Below are 18,747 nucleotides of genomic sequence, written 5' to 3'. Positions count from 1 at the left end.
ACTGTTTGCTGTAGTCTGTTAGCATCACTGCTGTATGTGTATGTATGTCTCTGTATGAATTGTGAATAAAACTATACATTCAGTACATATTTGGGTTTCTCTCAATCCTCTGAAATCAATCAATCGAGACTTTGGTGATAATTCTGCAAAATATTTAATTTATGAAGTTGCATGGGAAGTAAAACTTCTACAAAATCTGAACAAAAAAGCAGGAAGTGCGAGCTCTCAAGCTGCTCTGCCGTTGTTGTTTTTCTTGTGCATCATTCTGCGTCCCTGCGTCCGAAGTCCACCCAGCCCTGGTAGTCCCGATCTGACATGCACTCGGAGTTCATCACCTCTGTGAACAAACCATTCCTACATGAACCACACACAAGGCTTCAGTACACACTCCTGTAAATTTCGTAAACTATTTCCACCCATTTATGTAACTGATAAAAACAAAAACAACAACACCACATCTGAAAAACACCCGCAGCATACCTGAAATTGCTTGCATTATCTGTTTAGTCATAATCTCCCGTTCGTCCTCTGATAGGTGCGCCCGTCTCTCCACCCGTGCAGTGTGAGGCGCTGGCTTCTGTCTGCCGGCCGAGTGTCTCTCTGTCTCCCTCTTAGCTAGGAGCTGCCTCAGGACATTTGTCTCTTTCGCCTCCACAGCTGCAGGGGACTCGGGGGAGGAGATCACACCAGATACCAACAGTGCAACCAACAGTGCAAATACTGCAACAGCTTTCATGTCTGTGAACAAGAACGACAAACAATTTGTGTTAAAATCACACATCAAGTCACTTAAATATTCAAAGTTGAAGTTACTACACCTGCAACGATAGGATGAGACGTGTAAGTCTAAGAAGAGTGATGCCTCTGGTGTCAACCTGGTGGTGATTCTGAACAGGTCCTCTCTTATATACTACAGGTTTTGTGAAGGCAATATGGCTGAAAATCAAAGCCTGATAACAGTGTTCACCAAAGGACATTTGATCGATTGAAAGGCGGATACACTGGAAGGATGTGCGTAAAGGAAACGATGCACCTTGACATGTAGAAGCCCATCATTGCGCTGGAAAGGCCTTTTTTTGCACTGCAATAACTATAAAACAACTCAATGCGTTTACATTAGAAATTCAATACCTCTTTAGAGCCTGTTTTAACCAATACTAAGGATCTGGGGTTAGCATGCAACCACTTTCCAGGAACACCTGGCTTGGAACGATGAAACATCAGGCGTTTTAAAATCATCAGACGGCTTCCACAAAAATTCCCATGTGACATTTGTAGCAACCATTCTCATTAAGTTCAGGTTTTTATTTGTTCTTTTTAGACAATAGCGCTAGGCAACGACAAAGCTTATTTGTGCTCAAGATGATGAATGATTATCACCTTCATTATATCCTGCACTGTCCAGATGACGTGCACGCTACCCTTTTAGTGAAAACACACCACAGCTTAGAAAACATTAGCCGTGTTTACATACCGTATGGATTTGTTTCAAACGTTTCCAGTTTCCCGTGACAATGTGTGAGGTTTGCATGCCAGCCAGAGCCGCCTTTAAACATTTTCTACCAGGCCGTGAATTATGTGTCTGCTGTGAGCTTTTATTTATGCAATAAATAGAAGTGACAGCAACACAATGGAGAGCAAAGAGTGTACATGCATGCAGACAATACCTCTGGATTTGATCACAGAATTAATGAGCTAATCTGAGCAGCAAATTAATCCATGAAACACGGTCCTACAGGTTATTCAAGGGTTACACCTGAACTTTGCGACCTTGGTTGTTTTATCTATTAATGCCGCGTTGAAAAGATAATCACACGTCTCGACATTCAAGATTTGCACTCTGTCTCCAGACCGATGCGACACACACCCATCAGTGAAAATGCGACAAGTGCATCAGATGCCACACACGGTAGACAGATTGTTACCAAGGGTCATACGTACGTTACACACCCATTTTATCAGTAAAGCTGCAACAGATGCTCTTTGTTTGTTTTCTCACACACAGAAAAGTGACTATAACGATCGAAATTTAAAATGAAAACAGAAAAAGCAATATATTTTTTTAAACTTTACTAAAGAAAAGAAAATGGGAAGGGTTGATGTATACACCGATAAGGCCTAACATTATGACCGTCTTCCTGATATTGTGTAGGTCTCCCTTGTGCCTCCAATGCCGACTTGCAGCCAGAGAGGATATGCTTCAGGGTTGGACTGGAGGTGTTGCAGATCTGGCAGAGTTCCTCTGAGCCGTACCAGATGGTGAGGTTCCAGGGGCAAGGGAGTAGGTTGTAGGTGGCCCTGATCCAGAAACTCAGTCTTGCCTGGGTGTCCTCCACATGTCAGCCCAAGTGATGGTCCTATTGCCCACGGCCTCCCAAGTGGTCCTTCGGCCTTGCTGGTACTGGCTCACAGTTGTGATCTTGTAGCTTTCCTCTTCCATCCTGGCAACTTCAGAGATCTTCAGCTTTGGACCATCTCTTTGGCGCTGCTTCCCATCAGGCCAGCTCTGCCCTGTTGCGTGAAACCAATGACTTCCTGATGTTTTAGTCGGTCTATGGCCTGGCCTACTACTTGAGTTGTGTTCCACTTGCGTCCTGTTTGAACCTGGGGTTTGGCAGTTCGGATAGCCGGGGCCGGTGAGTTTCTCAGCTCCTTTTTGCACCCTAAGCTGATTGACTGCATTGGAAGCTGTAAGGTGTTTCTCCCAAAGAATGCTGAAGTGGAGAAGCATCAAGGAAGCCATTTCCGGATGAAGCTGTTGACTGTTGTCTCCAGTTTCAGGATGGTTGCCCAGGTGATGTCACAGTTTCAGAGGCCACAGAAGGCGTTGGTATAATGAAAACTGGTAACACCAGACCTTGAATTTCCCTAGCAGGAGGGACTGGTCGAACTTGCGACCTTGAACACCTTGTAGGGCACTCTGTGTGGTCCGGGTGCTGATGCTGCTCTTGCATGTTTTATGACCTGCCTGACTTCTGCCCACTTTGGTGGAGTTGTGTCGGAGGGCTCAGGTGGGCGGGCTACGTGGACTGGTCATCCAAGGGGTGTTGCTTTCCAGTTGTTGCTCAGTCGCTCTTTGATGTGGTGTTCCAGCTCCTGCTCTGTTGTCTGTAAGTCCCCAGACTTCTTGTCCTCCAGGAGGCTGCGGGAGTATCTGAAGGGGTCCCGGAAGAAGCTTGCCCTTGTTTTTTCCCTGCGGCTTCTGCACTTCTTTATCCTTTCAGCTCTCCTTAGGTGTGCGAGTCCATTTCTTGATCTTGTTACAAAAGCGTTTCAGGCCGTCTTTTTAATTAAACGAAAACTCGAGTGAGTCTGGCGAAAGTGTTGTTGGGTGATCAACATCACGGCTGCGTGTGGCTCCACTGTCGAACCATACTGCGCAGACTCTGGCTCCAAAGTTGCAAGATGGTGCTGCCCTATTCCCAGGAAAATACTGTCAGTTTGGCCGATGCATGGAAGTGGGGACACGTTGTCCATATTTACACAGTCTATGGTAGCAACTGAGAGTCAACTATCAAGAAAGCACACAACTCAGACATTCAATCTCAGTGTTTGTGTTGGTTCTTTGTTTCTCTTTTACCATGTTCATAAATCACCAAAGTAGAGCAAATGGGAGTACTTTGGAGTACTTCTGCCAGTTTTACTTGTTGGGTATATTTCTACCACAGAAGAGTTTTAGATTCGTGTGTCAACCAATTCTGGAAATATTTAGTGTGACTGTGTCATTTGCCTGGTAAAAAAGGTGTGACAGTGTGTTTGGGTGGGAGTCTAGAGTGAAGTTCACAGAACACGACGTTCGTTAAGATTAGCTGGTATGTCAGCAGCGTTTGGCTCCTTTGTCCCCCACGGTTCCACGGAGATGTCCCGCCTTTTCAAAAGCAATTCCAGAGAAGAACCCGTTTGCTGTGGTTAAAAACACACCTCGCTCATTTCTGGTGTGCCTTTCCTGGTTGTCTTTGTGACAATTAATACTTGCAAGGTGTGAGGTAACAGACAACTGACGACATGGCAATGAGGATGGAGGCAGATGCATTTTTTGTAAAGCCACACATTGTTGGCATGAAACAAATTTGTCTCTGAGGATGTTGTTGTTCAGATGCAGGGTATCAGATATCAACAGTAGAGCTGGGCAAACTGTGGGGAAACAGACATTAATGTCAGAATGTCAGAGCGACTGCTGTTAAACTCACTGGGTCCAGGTGAGCACAAATCTCTCTCAATACTGCAATGCACCTGTCGGCTTTAACAGTTAAGCAACAGTTCAGGAAATAATGTAAACACGACAACACAGATAACATCACTGCAACTGTTGTTCCTAAACTGGATTTTTATATCATCCATCTCTTCCCCTATGTGTTCTAGTTCATGCCCTACGCCATGGAGAGTTGTGGATTTTAGAGGCCAGATAAACACCATGAGCTCATTGTTGTGTTCCTCAAGTCCTTCCTGAGCCATTTTTGTGTTCCTTAAAGAAGTTTTCCCCACTTGTTTTATATGTCTTTTGCTTTGCTTGATTCGTAGTTTTGTTACAATTTGGTACTTTTTTGGCCAAGTCTCCCTCAAAAAATAATTTTACAGCACCAACATGTCACACAAAAAAAATAAAAATATTAAAAGGTTTGAAACAAAACTCTTGAGTATTTTCGTTAAACTTAATAGTTTCTCTTAAGCCTGACAGTCTCATTTGTAAAACAATAAGTGAGAGACAACTGTCCTGATATCACTCCATCAGTCTTGCTCAACTGGATATTCCACCTGTCTTCCACGGATCATCTCTAATGCTCCAGTACACGCCTAATGATTTAAGAAAACTATTATCTGCATGCCACACGTTTTTGTTTGGAGGACCAGGCCAGTTCTTCCCTATAAATACCCGCTAGTCTCAGTCAGAACCACTCGGCTCACCGCGCACAGGTCAGCACATCATCCTGTCACCATGGCTCAATCTCCCAGCCAGCAGAGCACCAGCTTCAGCTCCCGCAGCACCTCCTCCGCCCGCGGCATGTCCACCGCCCGCAGCTTCTCGGGCAGCAGCGCCGTCAGCATGAGCGGGAGGATGAGGGGACGCGTCTCCACCGGCTGGGTGCCCAGCATGTACGGCGGAGCGGGCGGTTTCGGGACCCGCATCGCCCACTCCTCCTGCTCCTCCTCATCCATGAACGTGTCCGGAGGCACCGCGGTGATCGGGGACGAGAAGTTGACCATGCAGAACCTCAACGACCGCCTGGCCACCTACCTGGAGAAAGTAAGTCATCACATCACCTTCTGCAGGATTTTATATTCAACACACGTTTACTGTCTCTCCCTACTTCTTTCACTACTGCACAACCCTGCATCTTCTCATACCGTTGTAATAATTAAATACTTAAAACAAAAACAGTCTGAAACTCTCCACACATTCACACATTAGATGCGTGCACACACACTCATGCAGCTTCGATTCTGCACCTGGAAGAAGACACAGGCCAACCAGAGCATGCAGTATATATAATAAGATATCTTCAGTCTGTTATTCTGAACCAGATATGAATATATGTGACCTTGTTGCATTAATGTAGCGTTGCCATATAAACTCGTCCAATTCACTCTTGATGTCTGATGATTAATCTGCTCTCATGAGGCCAGTAGCCTCTCCACATGTAAATGGTTTGGTGTAGAGGACTTAAAGTTAGACACTGCACAGTTGCAGGAGTACATTCACGGTAGCGTTGTTCTTGTTTTTGAGGAGGAAATGGTGTGCTTAGTCTATTTTATATTTGACAAGATTCAGATTTTAAAAGTCCTTGACTGACATTTGAAATAATGAGGCAAGGGTCTGACTTGCAGACATGGATGTTTATATGAAGATTGATTAATGTGAGAAATACGCTGATTCAATTGTTGTAGTAATAGTGATATTTTTATATAGGGGCCATCCCGCCACACGGGTACTTAATGCTTGTGTTTTGTTAACAGATTTACTCCAGTAAAAGACTTTAACTTTTCTTCCTTTGACAACAAACAACAAAGATAATGCAAGTTGTTGGACTTTTAATAGGAAGAAAAAGAATGAAGGCTATTTTTTATATGTAACAATTAACAGCGATAACTTGCTATTCTGATCCAGTATTTCCAGCGTTGACATAAAGCTCAAGTGGCTTAGGTATCGCAAACTGATGTGCTCTGGTTGTGCGTGCAGGTGCGCTCTCTGGAGGAAGCCAACAGGAAGCTGGAGCAGCAGATCAGGCAGTACAACGAGCAGAAAAATACCGCTACCAAGGACTACAGTGCCTACTATTGCACCATCGATGACCTGCGAGCTCAGGTACATTTCACATCATGACGCGTTGAACTGACGAAGAAGAAACACAGGGAGTTGGTTAAAAGTGTTTTATTGTCAAAGCAGACAAAGTAAACATGATTTTTCCATGATCATTCAGTGTATCGCCAAGCATTAACGCTTCTGTCAACCCAGAAATACCTTACACAGTTCAAAACAAAACAAAACAAACCTGTGGAACCAGATTACTGTAGGTAATTAAAAAGACATATTTGAAATTCAGCCATTTAATTCAAAACAAATGAAGGTGCCAAATTAAGAGTAACCATATGAAATGTGGAAATCAGTAACATCAGTGGCGTATGGTGTGGGCGAGTGAAGAGTAACATATGGGTAACCTAAAAGAAGGTACATTTTTTTGCACATTTTTTTAGTTTTTGAGAGACAACAGGGGATTTGATGCTCTGGTCCTATTATGTTGTCCTGCTAATATGTCTTAACTACAGGCATCTGTTTACAAATGAATAACACAGCAAGTTGGAATTAAAAACCTTCAATATTATTTATTTTTCGATGATTCTTCAGTTTACATTGGCTATGCCTTGGTCGTACGCAAAGTTTACAAGAATAGCAATGGGTTTTAACATCCCGGTTTGTCTTGTAACACTGCAGTGACAATGATGTTAAGTAATTAATTTAATTTTTTTTTTTTTACGTGTGCAGCTAAATGTTCTGGGCATATTTTAATCAACAAGTTGCATACAAAACAAACAAATATAAATGAAAGAACAAATAGAGCATTGATTAAATGGCATGTGAACATCACCTGGAGGCTTTAAGTGGAAGCTTATTGACACAGAAAATGTGGACAACATCTACATAAAGAAAACTGAGAAAGTCCTGAAATGGTTTATCCAAATGACAAAGCTGAAACAATCGGCAATCAGACTTATTGGGGTTCTCGAAGATGTTTTACTATCTTTGAAGCGGCTTCTTCAGTTCTAAAAGGCCGATGGAGAAGTTATGCTTCAATTAGGAACGTCTGTTGATAGTACCCGCCTCACAGATACTCATCTGTAATTGAAGGAGTTTGTATTGATCCTGTCTCCTTTCTCCTATGAATGATGGTCTACTGACTATTAATGACCAAAGACTTCGGTCTCAATGTGTGAATGGGGGTGGGGATGCCCGGTTCAAAAATATTTAGAAACCCAACAAGTCCAGTTGCCCTTGAGTCAGCTTTGTATACTGAGTTCAGAGTTCTAAAATATGAATAATTAAGAGATATAAAGAGATAGATTGTACATTAATTAAATAATGACAGTGTTCTCTTTCCCCCCTTTTAGATTGCAAAGAAATGGTCAGAGAATCAAAGCCTCATCTTGCAGATCGACAACAGTCGACTGGCAGCGGAAGACTTTAAAACAAAGTACTGCAAATTAACCTCTCTGTGTCGCTTTGTGCTGCAATCCATATACACCCTGCAATGCAATCATTAGGATGTACCTGGAATGAATCTGAAGAAAGTTGTACAAAGTTTTGTTGAGTTGGAATAACAAATTTATAAAAAGATTTGTTAAATATCGTATTTCATCACACTTTTAATAATAGCCTGAAATGAAAGTGACTCCAAGTGCATGTTAATGAAGTCTAACACCTGACTTTCCTCTGCAGATATGAGTTTGAGCTGCACCTGCATAAGGTGGTGGAGGCTGATGTGCTTCGTCTCCGAGGTGTCCGGGACACCCTGACTCTTACCATCAGCGATCTGGAGATGCAGATAGAGAATCTGAAAGAAGAGCTGGCGTGCATGAAGACCACCCACAAGGAGGTGAGAACATCTTCTATTTTTGCAACACAGAGAAACAGTGATTTGTTGCTTTAAGTGCGAATGGCGCCACCTGTCGGCGGCAGCAGTCATGAACACTCAAAATGTTGAGCGAGTCCTTGAATGTTGCAGGAGCTATGTCAGCTGAAGTCGCAGGACAATGGTTCCGTGAATGTCGAGGTGGACACCCCCTGCTCTGTTGATCTGCAAAAGGTCCTCGAGGAAGTGAGGGAGCAGTATGATACTGTGGTGAAGAAGAACAAGCAGGACCTTGAGAAATGGTTCCAGTCTAAAGTAAGGCATCTTCAATTTCAAAAAGACTGGTTAAGAAGTCAGAAGATCATTCAAAAGTTGTTTATTATGTGTATGTGCCTGTCAAAAGGTGGAAATCCTCCAGAAGAATATCGTCACTTGTGAAACAGAGGTGAAGACATATTCCACTGAGGTGGCAGAGCTGAAGAGGACCTACCAGAATTTGCAGATCACTCGTCAAAGCCTAAACACAGAGGTAGAAATATTCAAAAATGTACTTGAAAAACTGTGGGCCTTTTGAAAAAATCTGTATGATCCAAATTCATCACGACACAGACGAGGTGATTCTTTCCTCTCATCACTCTCCTAACATCCTTCCTGTCTGTCCTACAGATGCAGTACCTGCAGAAGAACTTGAAAGAAGTGAACAACCAATACAGCTGTCAGCTCAACGAACTCCAGGCGTGCATCTGCAACCTGGAGTCAGAGATGCAGCAGCTGAAAGCCTCCATGGAACAGCAGCAGGCCTGTTACAAGCAGCTGCTGGACGTCAAGATGAGGCTGGAGATGGAGATTGCCGAGTACAGGAGGCTGCTGGAGGGAGATCAGTGCCAACAGAGACAGAATACGTGAGACATGAAATATTTTGATCCTTTAATACTGTATGTGGAAGTTGTTTCACAGTTGCTAACACTGATTTAAATACTCGTCGCTCCCTCCATAGTGCCGTGGTCGTCAATAAGGGGCAACAAAAAGTGGAAGGTAAGAATCCGGACCGCTCACCAAAACTCATTTCCCATCTTGTAACAATATCAATGAACGTCACATGATGCATTATTTTTGCTCTCTGCAGAGCATAAACCCCACATCGAGAGGAGAGTGAAGACCATTGTGCAGCAGGTCGTGGATGGACAGGTGGTGTCCTCCTCAGTTGACACCCAAGTGGAGACCATTCAGTAACGCTGCTGCTGAACTTACATCTTTGGCATAAATGGTGTTCAGTGTATCTCTGTCATGTGGGTTTAATTAAGGTTTTAACCGTAACTAAGTTTGCAAAAGCAGCTCAGCTTCTTCAGGGAGGTACCTTGGCATTTTCATTGTTATCTTTTGATTGGAAATGTAGGGTAATGTTTCAGCGAGTGCTGATATTTACCTGGTGGATGCTTCTTCTGACAAAATATGATTAAAAGCCTGAAAATAAAGATGATGCACATTCGTAATCATAATTCTGAGAGGTGGATGGTATGAACACAGACTGTGCTTTTGAATAATTCAATCATAACGCTAAATTTAAAATAAGTATGTGAAGGTTCTCAGTCATCTATGTCACGGCATGTTTAAAAAACTAGATCAAACAACGGCCTGGATATGGTTATTAGATAATACCTCATACACTGTCAGTTGTTTTTAGGGTCACATAAAGACAATGATAAAACATGAGCATGCATATGCAAGACTGAAGCAATATCTCCTGTATCTTTCTGGTATAAGATAATATAATAAGATATAATAAGATAATATAATACGATATATTAAGGAGGCGGCACAGTGGAGAGGTGGTTAGCACTGATACCTCACAGCGAGAAGGTCCCGGGTTCGAATCCATGGGCCGACTGGGCCTCTCTGTGTGGAGTTTGCATGTTCTCCCTGTGTCTGCGTGGGTTCTCTCCAGGTACTCCGGCTTCCTCCCACCATCCAAAGACATGCTTGTTAGGTTTATTGGTGATTCTAATTTGGCCATAGGTGTGCGTGTGAGTGTGAATGGTTGTCTGTCTCTCTGTGTTAGCCCTGAGATAGACTGGAGACCTGTCCAGGGTGTACCACGCCTCTCGCCCGATGACAGCTGGGATAGGCTCCAGCAGACCCCCGCGACCCTTCACAGGAATAAGCGGGTACGGAAGATGAATGAATGAAAGAAAGATATATTAAGAAAACTATTGATTTAAAGTACAGAATTTGGAATGCAATTTAATCGATGACCACCAGGTGTCACCTTTGGATTTCTCCCCTGGCTCAACTTCCGTGGTTTGAAGAACACACTTTGCTTAAACCTCTATACTTTGCCTTTTTAAAATTGTATAATTTGCCCTCAGGAAAGAAAACCAACTGTTTGATGTTGGATGAGGGTTCAGGAGTCAGGTTTGGGCCAACTTTGTAATGTAAATAACATTGACCATCTTGTGACGATACAATGTTCTGCTGGGAAATTTTTGGACCTGGCATTCATGTGGATGTTACTTAGACATGTAGCACCCACAGGCACACACAAAAACGGTTTAGGAACAGCTCAAAAAAACACGAAAAACAGCACAAGGTGTTGACCTCGCCTCCAAATTCACTAGATCCCAAAATGATCAAGTATCTGTGGGATGACCCTCAGGGGCCCCTCCCCTCAACCCATAGGACCCAAAGGCCTCCACTAACAATAGAAGGACATCCAAAAAGACACCCTCAGAAGGCCCATGTCCATTCTATGAATGTCAGAACAGTTTGGGAGGCACAAGGGAGACATACACAATCTTAGGAAGGTGGTCATAATGTTATCCGTGATCGGTGTATATTAAAAGAAGTATTCATTTTAAATACATCATTTAGACTGCAATTTAATCGATGACCACCAGGTGTCACCTTTGGCTTTCTCTCCTAGCCCTCGTGTTACCTTTGGGGTCTCTGGGACCCCTAGCAAATGGACAGACAGATAGAGATCATGCAAGAGGGTAGCACGAGGGCTAGCTCAACTTCAGCGGTTTGAAGAACAAACACAAAAATGGACAGCATTTAAGCATTCGTGCACCTTGGATTCAAGGGTGATCGTTCTTACGGCACAGCTCCTGAATTCAAACATGTAGGGAGGAAGTGTGTTGACAATACATATGCTAGGTTTTACAAAACTGATTCCTTCTACCTCAGGAAACAAACTCGTCATTCATCCTTTGTGTATTGTTACCTACAGTAAATTCTTACATGAGGTGTTAGTCTGTTATGTATGCTTTCAGGCATGCTTTTGCTGTACTTTACTTGGTGAGAGCTTCTGATAAGTACAAACATATGATTAAACCTAGAAAACCAAGCCAGAGATGTGTCATAAGTTAATCATATATAATCTGACCTTGTTGTTAAAAAAAAGAAAGAAAAAAGTTCTAAACAAGTTCTAAAAGGCTTCAAATACAGGTTCATGTTTCTGGAAAGTATTACCAAAAACTGCATCAGAGTAGAAAAATCAATTATAAGTTTTGAGTACTCTGTACAGTTTAGTATATCATTTAACTTCTGACCACCAGGCGTCACCTTTGACTTTCCCTCTCGAAGTGGACTCCTGGCTGGACTTCAGTGGGTTGCATAACCTCACTTTGCTTAAGTGGAAACAGATTTCTGCTCCACAGAAGACATTTAGAAACAAGAAGAGTTTAACTCACTCACAGAACAATGAGCAATGATCTGCAGAGACCGTAAAATTAAGGAGCACTGATGCCCTTTTTAAATGATAAATGGCGTAACACTAGGTGTGACGTGTGCAGAAACGTGCAGGAAGGAAAAGCTTCTTCAGTGAATATACGCATGTTGTACAAGAATTTGCTTTTCTCCTATTTAAAAAGTGAAGATGTGATTCAGTGACATTCACTGGTTATTCTTGAGTCACCAAAGGCATCTTCCTTTGGATGGAGTTGAATCACGTCGACTGTCTCCTTTCGTTGCTTTTGCGTGTGCATTCCTTTAACACATTTAAAATTCTGAAGTTACATTTTCATTGTTTTATCTCATGGCTGTCTGCATCACATGAGGAAATGTGAAGTTTTCCCTCAGCTGACTGCAATCATCTCGATTATTCACTGTGTAAAATAATTAAGTGTTTCACACATGGCACATGGGCTCTTGAATTAGATCAGTTAAGCAGATTTATAATATCTAAATAAAATGAAGCTGTAATGGCAGAAAAAGGGACTCTATCTTGGCTTTTATATCTGCTGTAAATTTCCAGACCTCTCAGTGCAAGGCTGTAGGGCATTCCAAGACGCAGCAGAAACCAGTCTGGGCCTGAATTTGAACAAACACTCATACAAAGCCACAAGAGCATCATAAGAGAAACACTTGATTTGGCAGTGAATCTTCATGGCTCACACTTCCTCTCCCACAACAGAAGATTTATTTTTTTTTATTGTCAGCTCATACCTGAGATACACACCCAGGTAAAAGCACTCTGTGCTATTCATCCTGTCACACTGCAAACATACTGTTTTAGTGTTCCTCACTAGCTGCAGTTATTTGTGTCAGTGAGGCCCTTCATACTCAGACTTGAATGAGGCCTTTCACATTCTGGGAAGTCATTCCCATTCAGATGAAAAGTGGGTCGGTGATGCAGTAAACTTGTCAAAAAGATTTAGTGATATGGCTTTTGGCAAGCTGAACCAAAAGTTTATCACTTACTTATTGCCCAATACCCCACTCCTAGATACGGGACATCAATCAGTTAAAGTCTACAATGAAGTTTAGTTATCTTATTTATTCCCTTAACTTCTACAAAATGTAATACTCCTTTCCGTGAATGGAGCACTTCACAGGAGTTTCAAATAAAACCCTTCAAGGCTCATTCCTGTGTTCCTTCACGCATGAGAACAAAAGCCACACCTTGCTCTTTCCCGACACATACCACCAATCACTCAGCTCACCTCTGAGCACATTGTTACTGCCAAAACAAGAATCTGTGCCAAGTCTCAAAAAGCAAATGTAGGACTATAAGGCGCAGGTAAGAGACTTGAATGTGATATTTTCTGTTTCTGCTTTTTCAAATGAATTAAAGATGTTTATCATGCATTCACATACAGGCATGTCAAGAAGTACATCTCAAGGAAATTGTTGACATTTTTGGACAAGGGAACATGAACACCTCTTGAGAGAGGTTGAACGACACCACAAAGAAATGTTCCACTCCCTAACTCACACATACTGAATTAATGAATGCAAAATTCTTAGGTGGAAAAATAGGAGGATAAATAGCTATATCCTTGGCCTCAGAAGGTGGATTTGCACCATTTAGCAGTCTCTGTCATCAGCTTCCCCACATTTGATCACTCTCCAGTGAATGGTATGCTTAGATACATGCATTTTCATATCTGTTCTCCCCAAAACATGTCAACGGGATTTAATTTCGGCTCTGACCAGGTCCCTTCATTCCATTCATTTCTTCTGTTTGAGACATTTTTTTCATTGAATTACTCTTGTGCTGAGGATCATTTCCCGCTGGTTCTGGTTAATTTTTTGACAGATTGTCAGAGTTGTCTTCAAACTCTCCTCAGTGTGATGCAGGATTTATAGTCGAATCATTGACTGCAAGCTGCTCAGCACTGAGGCAGTGAGGCAACCTCAAACCACAGCATTTCCATCATAATTCTTCACAATTAGTTTGAGGTTCTTCTCTTGAAAAGCTGGTTTTGTTCTGCTGCACTGACAGCATGTGTCTACTGTTACTGCCTGGTCTTTACATATATGTTCATAGCATAGACTGTAAAAAAAAAAAAAAATGGACGATGTATGTCCACTTCCTCCAGTTGACCACACTGAGGCTAGGGAAGCAAATAAACCTTAAAGAAAAGTCATATTCTCCATCTTTGTAAAGTATTTTTAAATCTGAAGGACCTCTGATACCTGGGGAAAAAGTGCTCAGTTATGCTTTACAAGTTTTTTGACAACAGTCAATACCCTACACCATTAAATTACTTCTTTTTATTTTCCACAGTTGCATTTGTATTTTGATAGTATTAAGCAATTTATACAGCGTGTTTAGTAATTCCTTTTTCATATGCATTCATTTAACACACTGAAGTCTTTTCACTCACAATACTCGGCCACTACCATACAGGTACATTTGCATAAACTAACTGACTAACTGAAACTAACTGCACTGTGTTGTTTAAACACTTTTACTTGAAGAGTTGGTTTTGCTGGAAGGTAAAGTGCAACTAGGCTGTACAGAACTGTATGCAACACATACTGTAAGGGGTTGGTGCATCAGTGTGAAATGTTCATATATAACAGAGACTTTAAAAAGTAATCAGTATCACGGACATAATTTACTGCTGTTTGACAGAGGCATGAGGTGGCTTTGCAACCTCAAAATGATAAGCAGCTGTGAAAAGAAACATCTGGTTTGTGTTCCTCTAAGTTTTGCACAGTCTGTAGAAAGCAATTAGTCAGACGTGACAAGAACTCTTTGTTAGATTTTAGTAAACACAAGCAACATGCCCAAATACGGTACACGTATAACGGCTATAAGTGTCAGCATTCAGATTTACATGTACAACTATATGAAAAGTCAAATCACTGCTTTTAATAAATAGAAATAAAACTTTCTTTCCACAAGGTAGATGTGAGACAAGATTCTCTGGGGCATTAAAACAAACAGTGGCAAACGGGAAAGAAGTTAACAGGCAAGCGCTTGTTCTTCTTTGGGCATGAAGCACATGCCAAAAAACAATGCCAAGAAAACTAAATAAGATGCTGGAACATTGTAAGCTTTCTTGCTGTGCTTTGCCCAGTCTTGACAAAAGCCAACTCTGACATCAGGAGTGCACATAAAATCTGCCTCTAACCGGTAACCCTGCAGGGTGGTTGCAAAATAATACTGACTCAACAAAAGACCTAGTTCATACAAGGTGATTCTTGATGGAAGATAACGCAATGAAGAAAAGGTTGGTGACAGAGGAAAAGACAGAGGGGGTGGGAATAAGTGCCTGACTGACAACCAAGTAAACTTGATATTGATCAGTTTACTGTGCTTACAGCTCTCATTTCCACGGTAACAAAACATTTTTTTTTGTTTTGACTGTAACACAAGTTCAATGAAGTCCCATCACCTGACCTCGCATATTTGACTGAACAAAGTAGCTTGAGGCACACAGTAAAGGGCGAGCCTGGTTTACAATTTACAGTACATTTGATCAAAACAAAAGAAAAAGGTTCACATGGATGCCTTGTCTTTATGCACATTAATACGGAGCGTGAGAACAAATGCTGAATTATTGAAACCCTTGTATTTTTATGAGGTTTGCAGGTAGCTGTAAGGTTTGAAGGACTTCAATAGATTACCTTACAGAGTAAGATACATTTTATTCCCACTTTCTCCTGCTGCACAAAATGAATAGAAAGGATGTCTGTGATGGGTTGGGCTGAGCATCCGTTTTAGGTGATGCTCCTCCCTTCAGGCCTCCACCCACATCGCCAGCGGCACCAGAATCAGGCAGGATAAAAAGAGGAGACAGAAGCATACGGGTGTGCCTCAGCAGCCTCCTTCTCACAGCAATCTCCTCTCCAGTGCAGGCAGACCTTCCGAGCAGTCTCAACAATGAGCAGCTTCTCAAGAACCGGCGGCATGTCAAGTGCCTATTCTGGCCGTTCCTTTGGAATGGGAAGTGTGGGTGGAGGCATGGGTGGAAGCATGGTAAAAAGGTCATATGCTTCAAGTGTGCATGGTGGTGCAGGTGGCTCAAGAATCTCCATTTCCACTGCTGGTTTCGGGGCTGGAGGAGGTGCAGGTGGTGGTTATGGTTATGGTTACGGCTCGGGAGCAGGTGCAGGTGGAGGCTTCGGTGCTGGTGGTTGCGTGGACCTCCATGTTGGGGCCAACGAAAAAAGCACCATGCAGAACCTGAACGACCGTCTGGCCTCCTACCTGGAGAAGGTGCGCAGTCTTGAGACAGCCAACGCTGAGCTGGAGCTCAAGATCAAGCAGTTCTTGGAGACTAAGGCCTCCCCTTCTGCCCGTGACTACTCAGCTTTCGAGGCCACCATTGCTGACCTGCAGGGAAAGGTATGTCACATGACGTCTTAGTCCCGAATAAGTGTCTTACATTGTAACTTATTATGCAATGCAACAATCAGATAAATATAGTTGAAAGTTGCTTAACTCAATGTGCAAAGCTTTATTTTTTACGGTGTGTCTGCAAAAAAGAAAATTGTTGTTATTATGTTACTGTAACCACTGCTTCATCTCATAGATTCAGGACGCCATTCGTGTGAATGGAGGCATCTTACTGGCAAACGAGAACGCAAAACTGGCAGCAGATGATTTCAAAACCAAGTGAGTGTCATGGTGAAAGACGGCAGATGTTTAAAACTTGATGAACAAGGCAAAGTGTGAATTTACTCTTAAGCAAAGTGTCTGCAGCAAGACTGACATGCAATGTCTGAACACTCTCTGCCTCACAGGTACGATAGCGAGTTTGGTATGCGTACATCAGTAGAGGCAGATATTGCAGACCTAAAGAGACTGCTGGACCAGCTGACACTAGCCAGATCAGACCTGGAGATGCAGATAGAAGGACTCAAGGAGGAGCTCATATTCCTTAAGAGGAACCATGAGGAGGTGGGCAGCAGACACTTAACTGTCGTTTGATCAAACTTGCATTTCAATTGTTAGCGTCCCTGAATGTAGAATAAAATTACTCAACATTACTCTTATTCAACAGGAATTGGCAGCCATGAGGAATCAAATGAGTGGGAATATCAACGTTGAGGTGGATGCAAAGCCGCAAGTAGACCTGAGCAGCATTATGGCCGAGATTCGTGAGCAGTATGAGGCTGTGGCCGTCAAGAACCAGAAAGAACTTCAATCCTGGTTTGATACCAAGGTAAGACTGAAAAAAACCTTGATGGTGTTATTTATCGTCTAAGTAATTTAACCTTGTCTGCACAGAACGTTGTTTGTAGTGACACATGACCCCGACATTCTCCCATGTCTACTGCAGACAGAAACACTCAACAAGGAGGTGGCAGTCCACACAGAAACTCTACAAACAAGCAAAACAGAAATCTCAGAGCTCCGTCGCACACTGCAAGGCCTGGAGATTGAGTTACAGTCACAACTGAGCATGGTAAAGGATGAGAATCTGGCTATAATCTGCTTTACATAATTTACCTATCCCACATTACATTTATTTATTCCTTCTATTCTCTGTCCCTCCTCTCATCAGAAAGCAGCTCTGGAAGGCACTTTGGCTGAAACAGAGTCCCGATATTCCATGAAGCTGCAAAGCCTCCAGATGCAGGTATCAAGCATTGAGGAACAGCTGATGCAGGTGCGTGCTGACACTGAACGCCAGAGTCAAGAATACAAGATGCTCTTGGACATCAAGTCACGACTGGAGATGGAGATTGCACAATACAGGAAGCTGCTGGATGGAGAGGGCAGGTAATAAAAGAAGAAATATGAGCCTTTAACTTACCTGTAAAGAGCGATTACAGTGTTTCATCATAAACTATCTCTGTTAATTGAAGTCTCATAATTATTTTAATGCAAGCACTGTCCTTTGTTTCACCTCCATAGTGTCGCCTATTCAACAAGCACCAGCACCAGCACCACTAAAAAGGTGATTGTGGTCACAGAGGAGCTGAAGGACGGCAAGGTGGTGTCCTCCACTTCCACCACCTCATAACCTGCCCCATGCAGCAAACACGAACACCTGAGGCCGCAAGCTCAACATCTGAAACACTACTACTACTTTCAAATACAAATGTGAACATAATAAAAGGCTTTCAGTTTGCTGACTACCACTGTGTCCTATTTGCTAAGTTCCAAATAATGCCGTGACAGGCTCAGTTGCAGTGTTTTCTCATGAATCAAAAGTACTTGTCCTGATAAGATATCTCTCATATCTGGGATATCATTGTTTTGACAGGCATGCCATGGCATGAAACTTCTTCAGACTTAGTCATAGTTGTTTTTGGCTGAAGTACATTATTTTCCTTTATGTGCTGGAAGAGACAGGCTAGAGGAACTGTGAATATTGCTCAACATGAGGCAAGCTTCTTGGTAAAATCTGCACAAACAGTAATGTTCCCCCTTATCTCGTCAATTTCCTCTGTGATATCAATGAGCTCAAGACTTGAGCTCCAGAGGCTAAATATCATTTAACATACAGTAGAACAGCCAGACAACATACATTCCCCCAGTAAATTACAATTTTAGAAAGGACTTCTGAGTCACACTCATGTTGCAACATGAGTTTTATAGTCTGTGTTTCACATGCAGTTATGTATGACAAATGAGTCAGTACATTTTTGCTTCACTATGCACAGACACCTACCACTGAATTACTTTTATACCAAAGACATTTTTAAAAAAACTAGTGCTAGTTCTGCGTTGCCTGTCAGTCACATTAATCCTTTCATTTATTGCTGATGAGTTCAGTCTGGAGATCTTTCTTTTGTTGTTGTTTTTTAGGTTTATTGTTTATTTACTGCTGTTAAATGAAGCCTCTCCTAGTACCATTGTGGGAAAAAAATCATCAAGATTCATCAAGATTCTAGCGCTGAGATAAGTCCCAGTCCCACATTACACTGATTAAAGCTGTATTAACTTATGCATGACCACTAGGGGGCAGAGTGTGTATGTACAGTATTTTTAGAAATTGGC

General features: G+C 42.3%; 2 protein-coding genes across 2 annotated transcripts; one reads left to right on the top strand and one right to left on the bottom strand.

The window, feature by feature from the left end:
* Nucleotides 1-254: 254 nt before the first annotated feature.
* LOC311504404 (gastrin/cholecystokinin-like peptide) lies at nucleotides 255-1,402 on the bottom strand. The gene is made up of 2 exons (XM_084567450.1): nucleotides 481-1,402; nucleotides 255-337 (listed from the first exon to the last, which is right to left on the bottom strand). Exons 1-2 carry the CDS (start codon nucleotides 779-781, stop codon nucleotides 261-263), a joined length of 378 nt encoding a protein of 125 aa, XP_084423576.1. The 5' UTR covers nucleotides 782-1,402; the 3' UTR covers nucleotides 255-260.
* Nucleotides 1,403-4,921: 3,519 nt separating this feature from the next.
* Nucleotides 4,922-17,882, top strand: LOC311494710 (uncharacterized protein). Its single transcript, XM_084553899.1, has 16 exons — nucleotides 4,922-5,245; nucleotides 6,179-6,304; nucleotides 7,606-7,688; nucleotides 7,934-8,090; nucleotides 8,220-8,381; nucleotides 8,470-8,595; nucleotides 8,733-8,968; nucleotides 9,064-9,101; nucleotides 9,193-9,296; nucleotides 15,583-16,143; nucleotides 16,331-16,413; nucleotides 16,542-16,698; nucleotides 16,802-16,963; nucleotides 17,081-17,206; nucleotides 17,306-17,523; nucleotides 17,659-17,882. Exons 1-16 carry the CDS (start codon nucleotides 4,937-4,939, stop codon nucleotides 17,765-17,767), a joined length of 2,757 nt encoding a protein of 918 aa, XP_084410025.1. The 5' UTR covers nucleotides 4,922-4,936; the 3' UTR covers nucleotides 17,768-17,882.
* The last annotated feature ends 865 nt before the right edge of the window (nucleotides 17,883-18,747 follow it).

Source organism: Chelon labrosus (assembly GCF_963514085.1).
Source record: "Chelon labrosus genome assembly, chromosome: 2".
Classification (NCBI taxonomy): Eukaryota; Metazoa; Chordata; class Actinopteri; order Mugiliformes; family Mugilidae; genus Chelon; species Chelon labrosus.
The sequence above is the reverse complement of the archived record's forward strand: the minus strand, read 5'-3'. Positions and strand labels throughout refer to the sequence as shown.

Coding starts and splice junctions, on each gene's coding strand:
- LOC311504404 (XM_084567450.1), bottom strand. CDS start 781: ATGTGTGATTTTAACACAAATTGTTTGTCGTTCTTGTTCACAGACATG. Junction 338..480: donor GATAATGCAAGCAATTTCAG/GTATGCTGCGGG, acceptor GTTTGTTCACAG/AGGTGATGAACTCCGAGTGC.
- LOC311494710 (XM_084553899.1), top strand. CDS start 4,937: ATGGCTCAATCTCCCAGCCAGCAGAGCACCAGCTTCAGCTCCCGCAGC. Junction 8,596..8,732: donor GTCAAAGCCTAAACACAGAG/GTAGAAATATTC, acceptor TCTGTCCTACAG/ATGCAGTACCTGCAGAAGAA. Junction 17,524..17,658: donor CTGCTGGATGGAGAGGGCAG/GTAATAAAAGAA, acceptor TCACCTCCATAG/TGTCGCCTATTCAACAAGCA.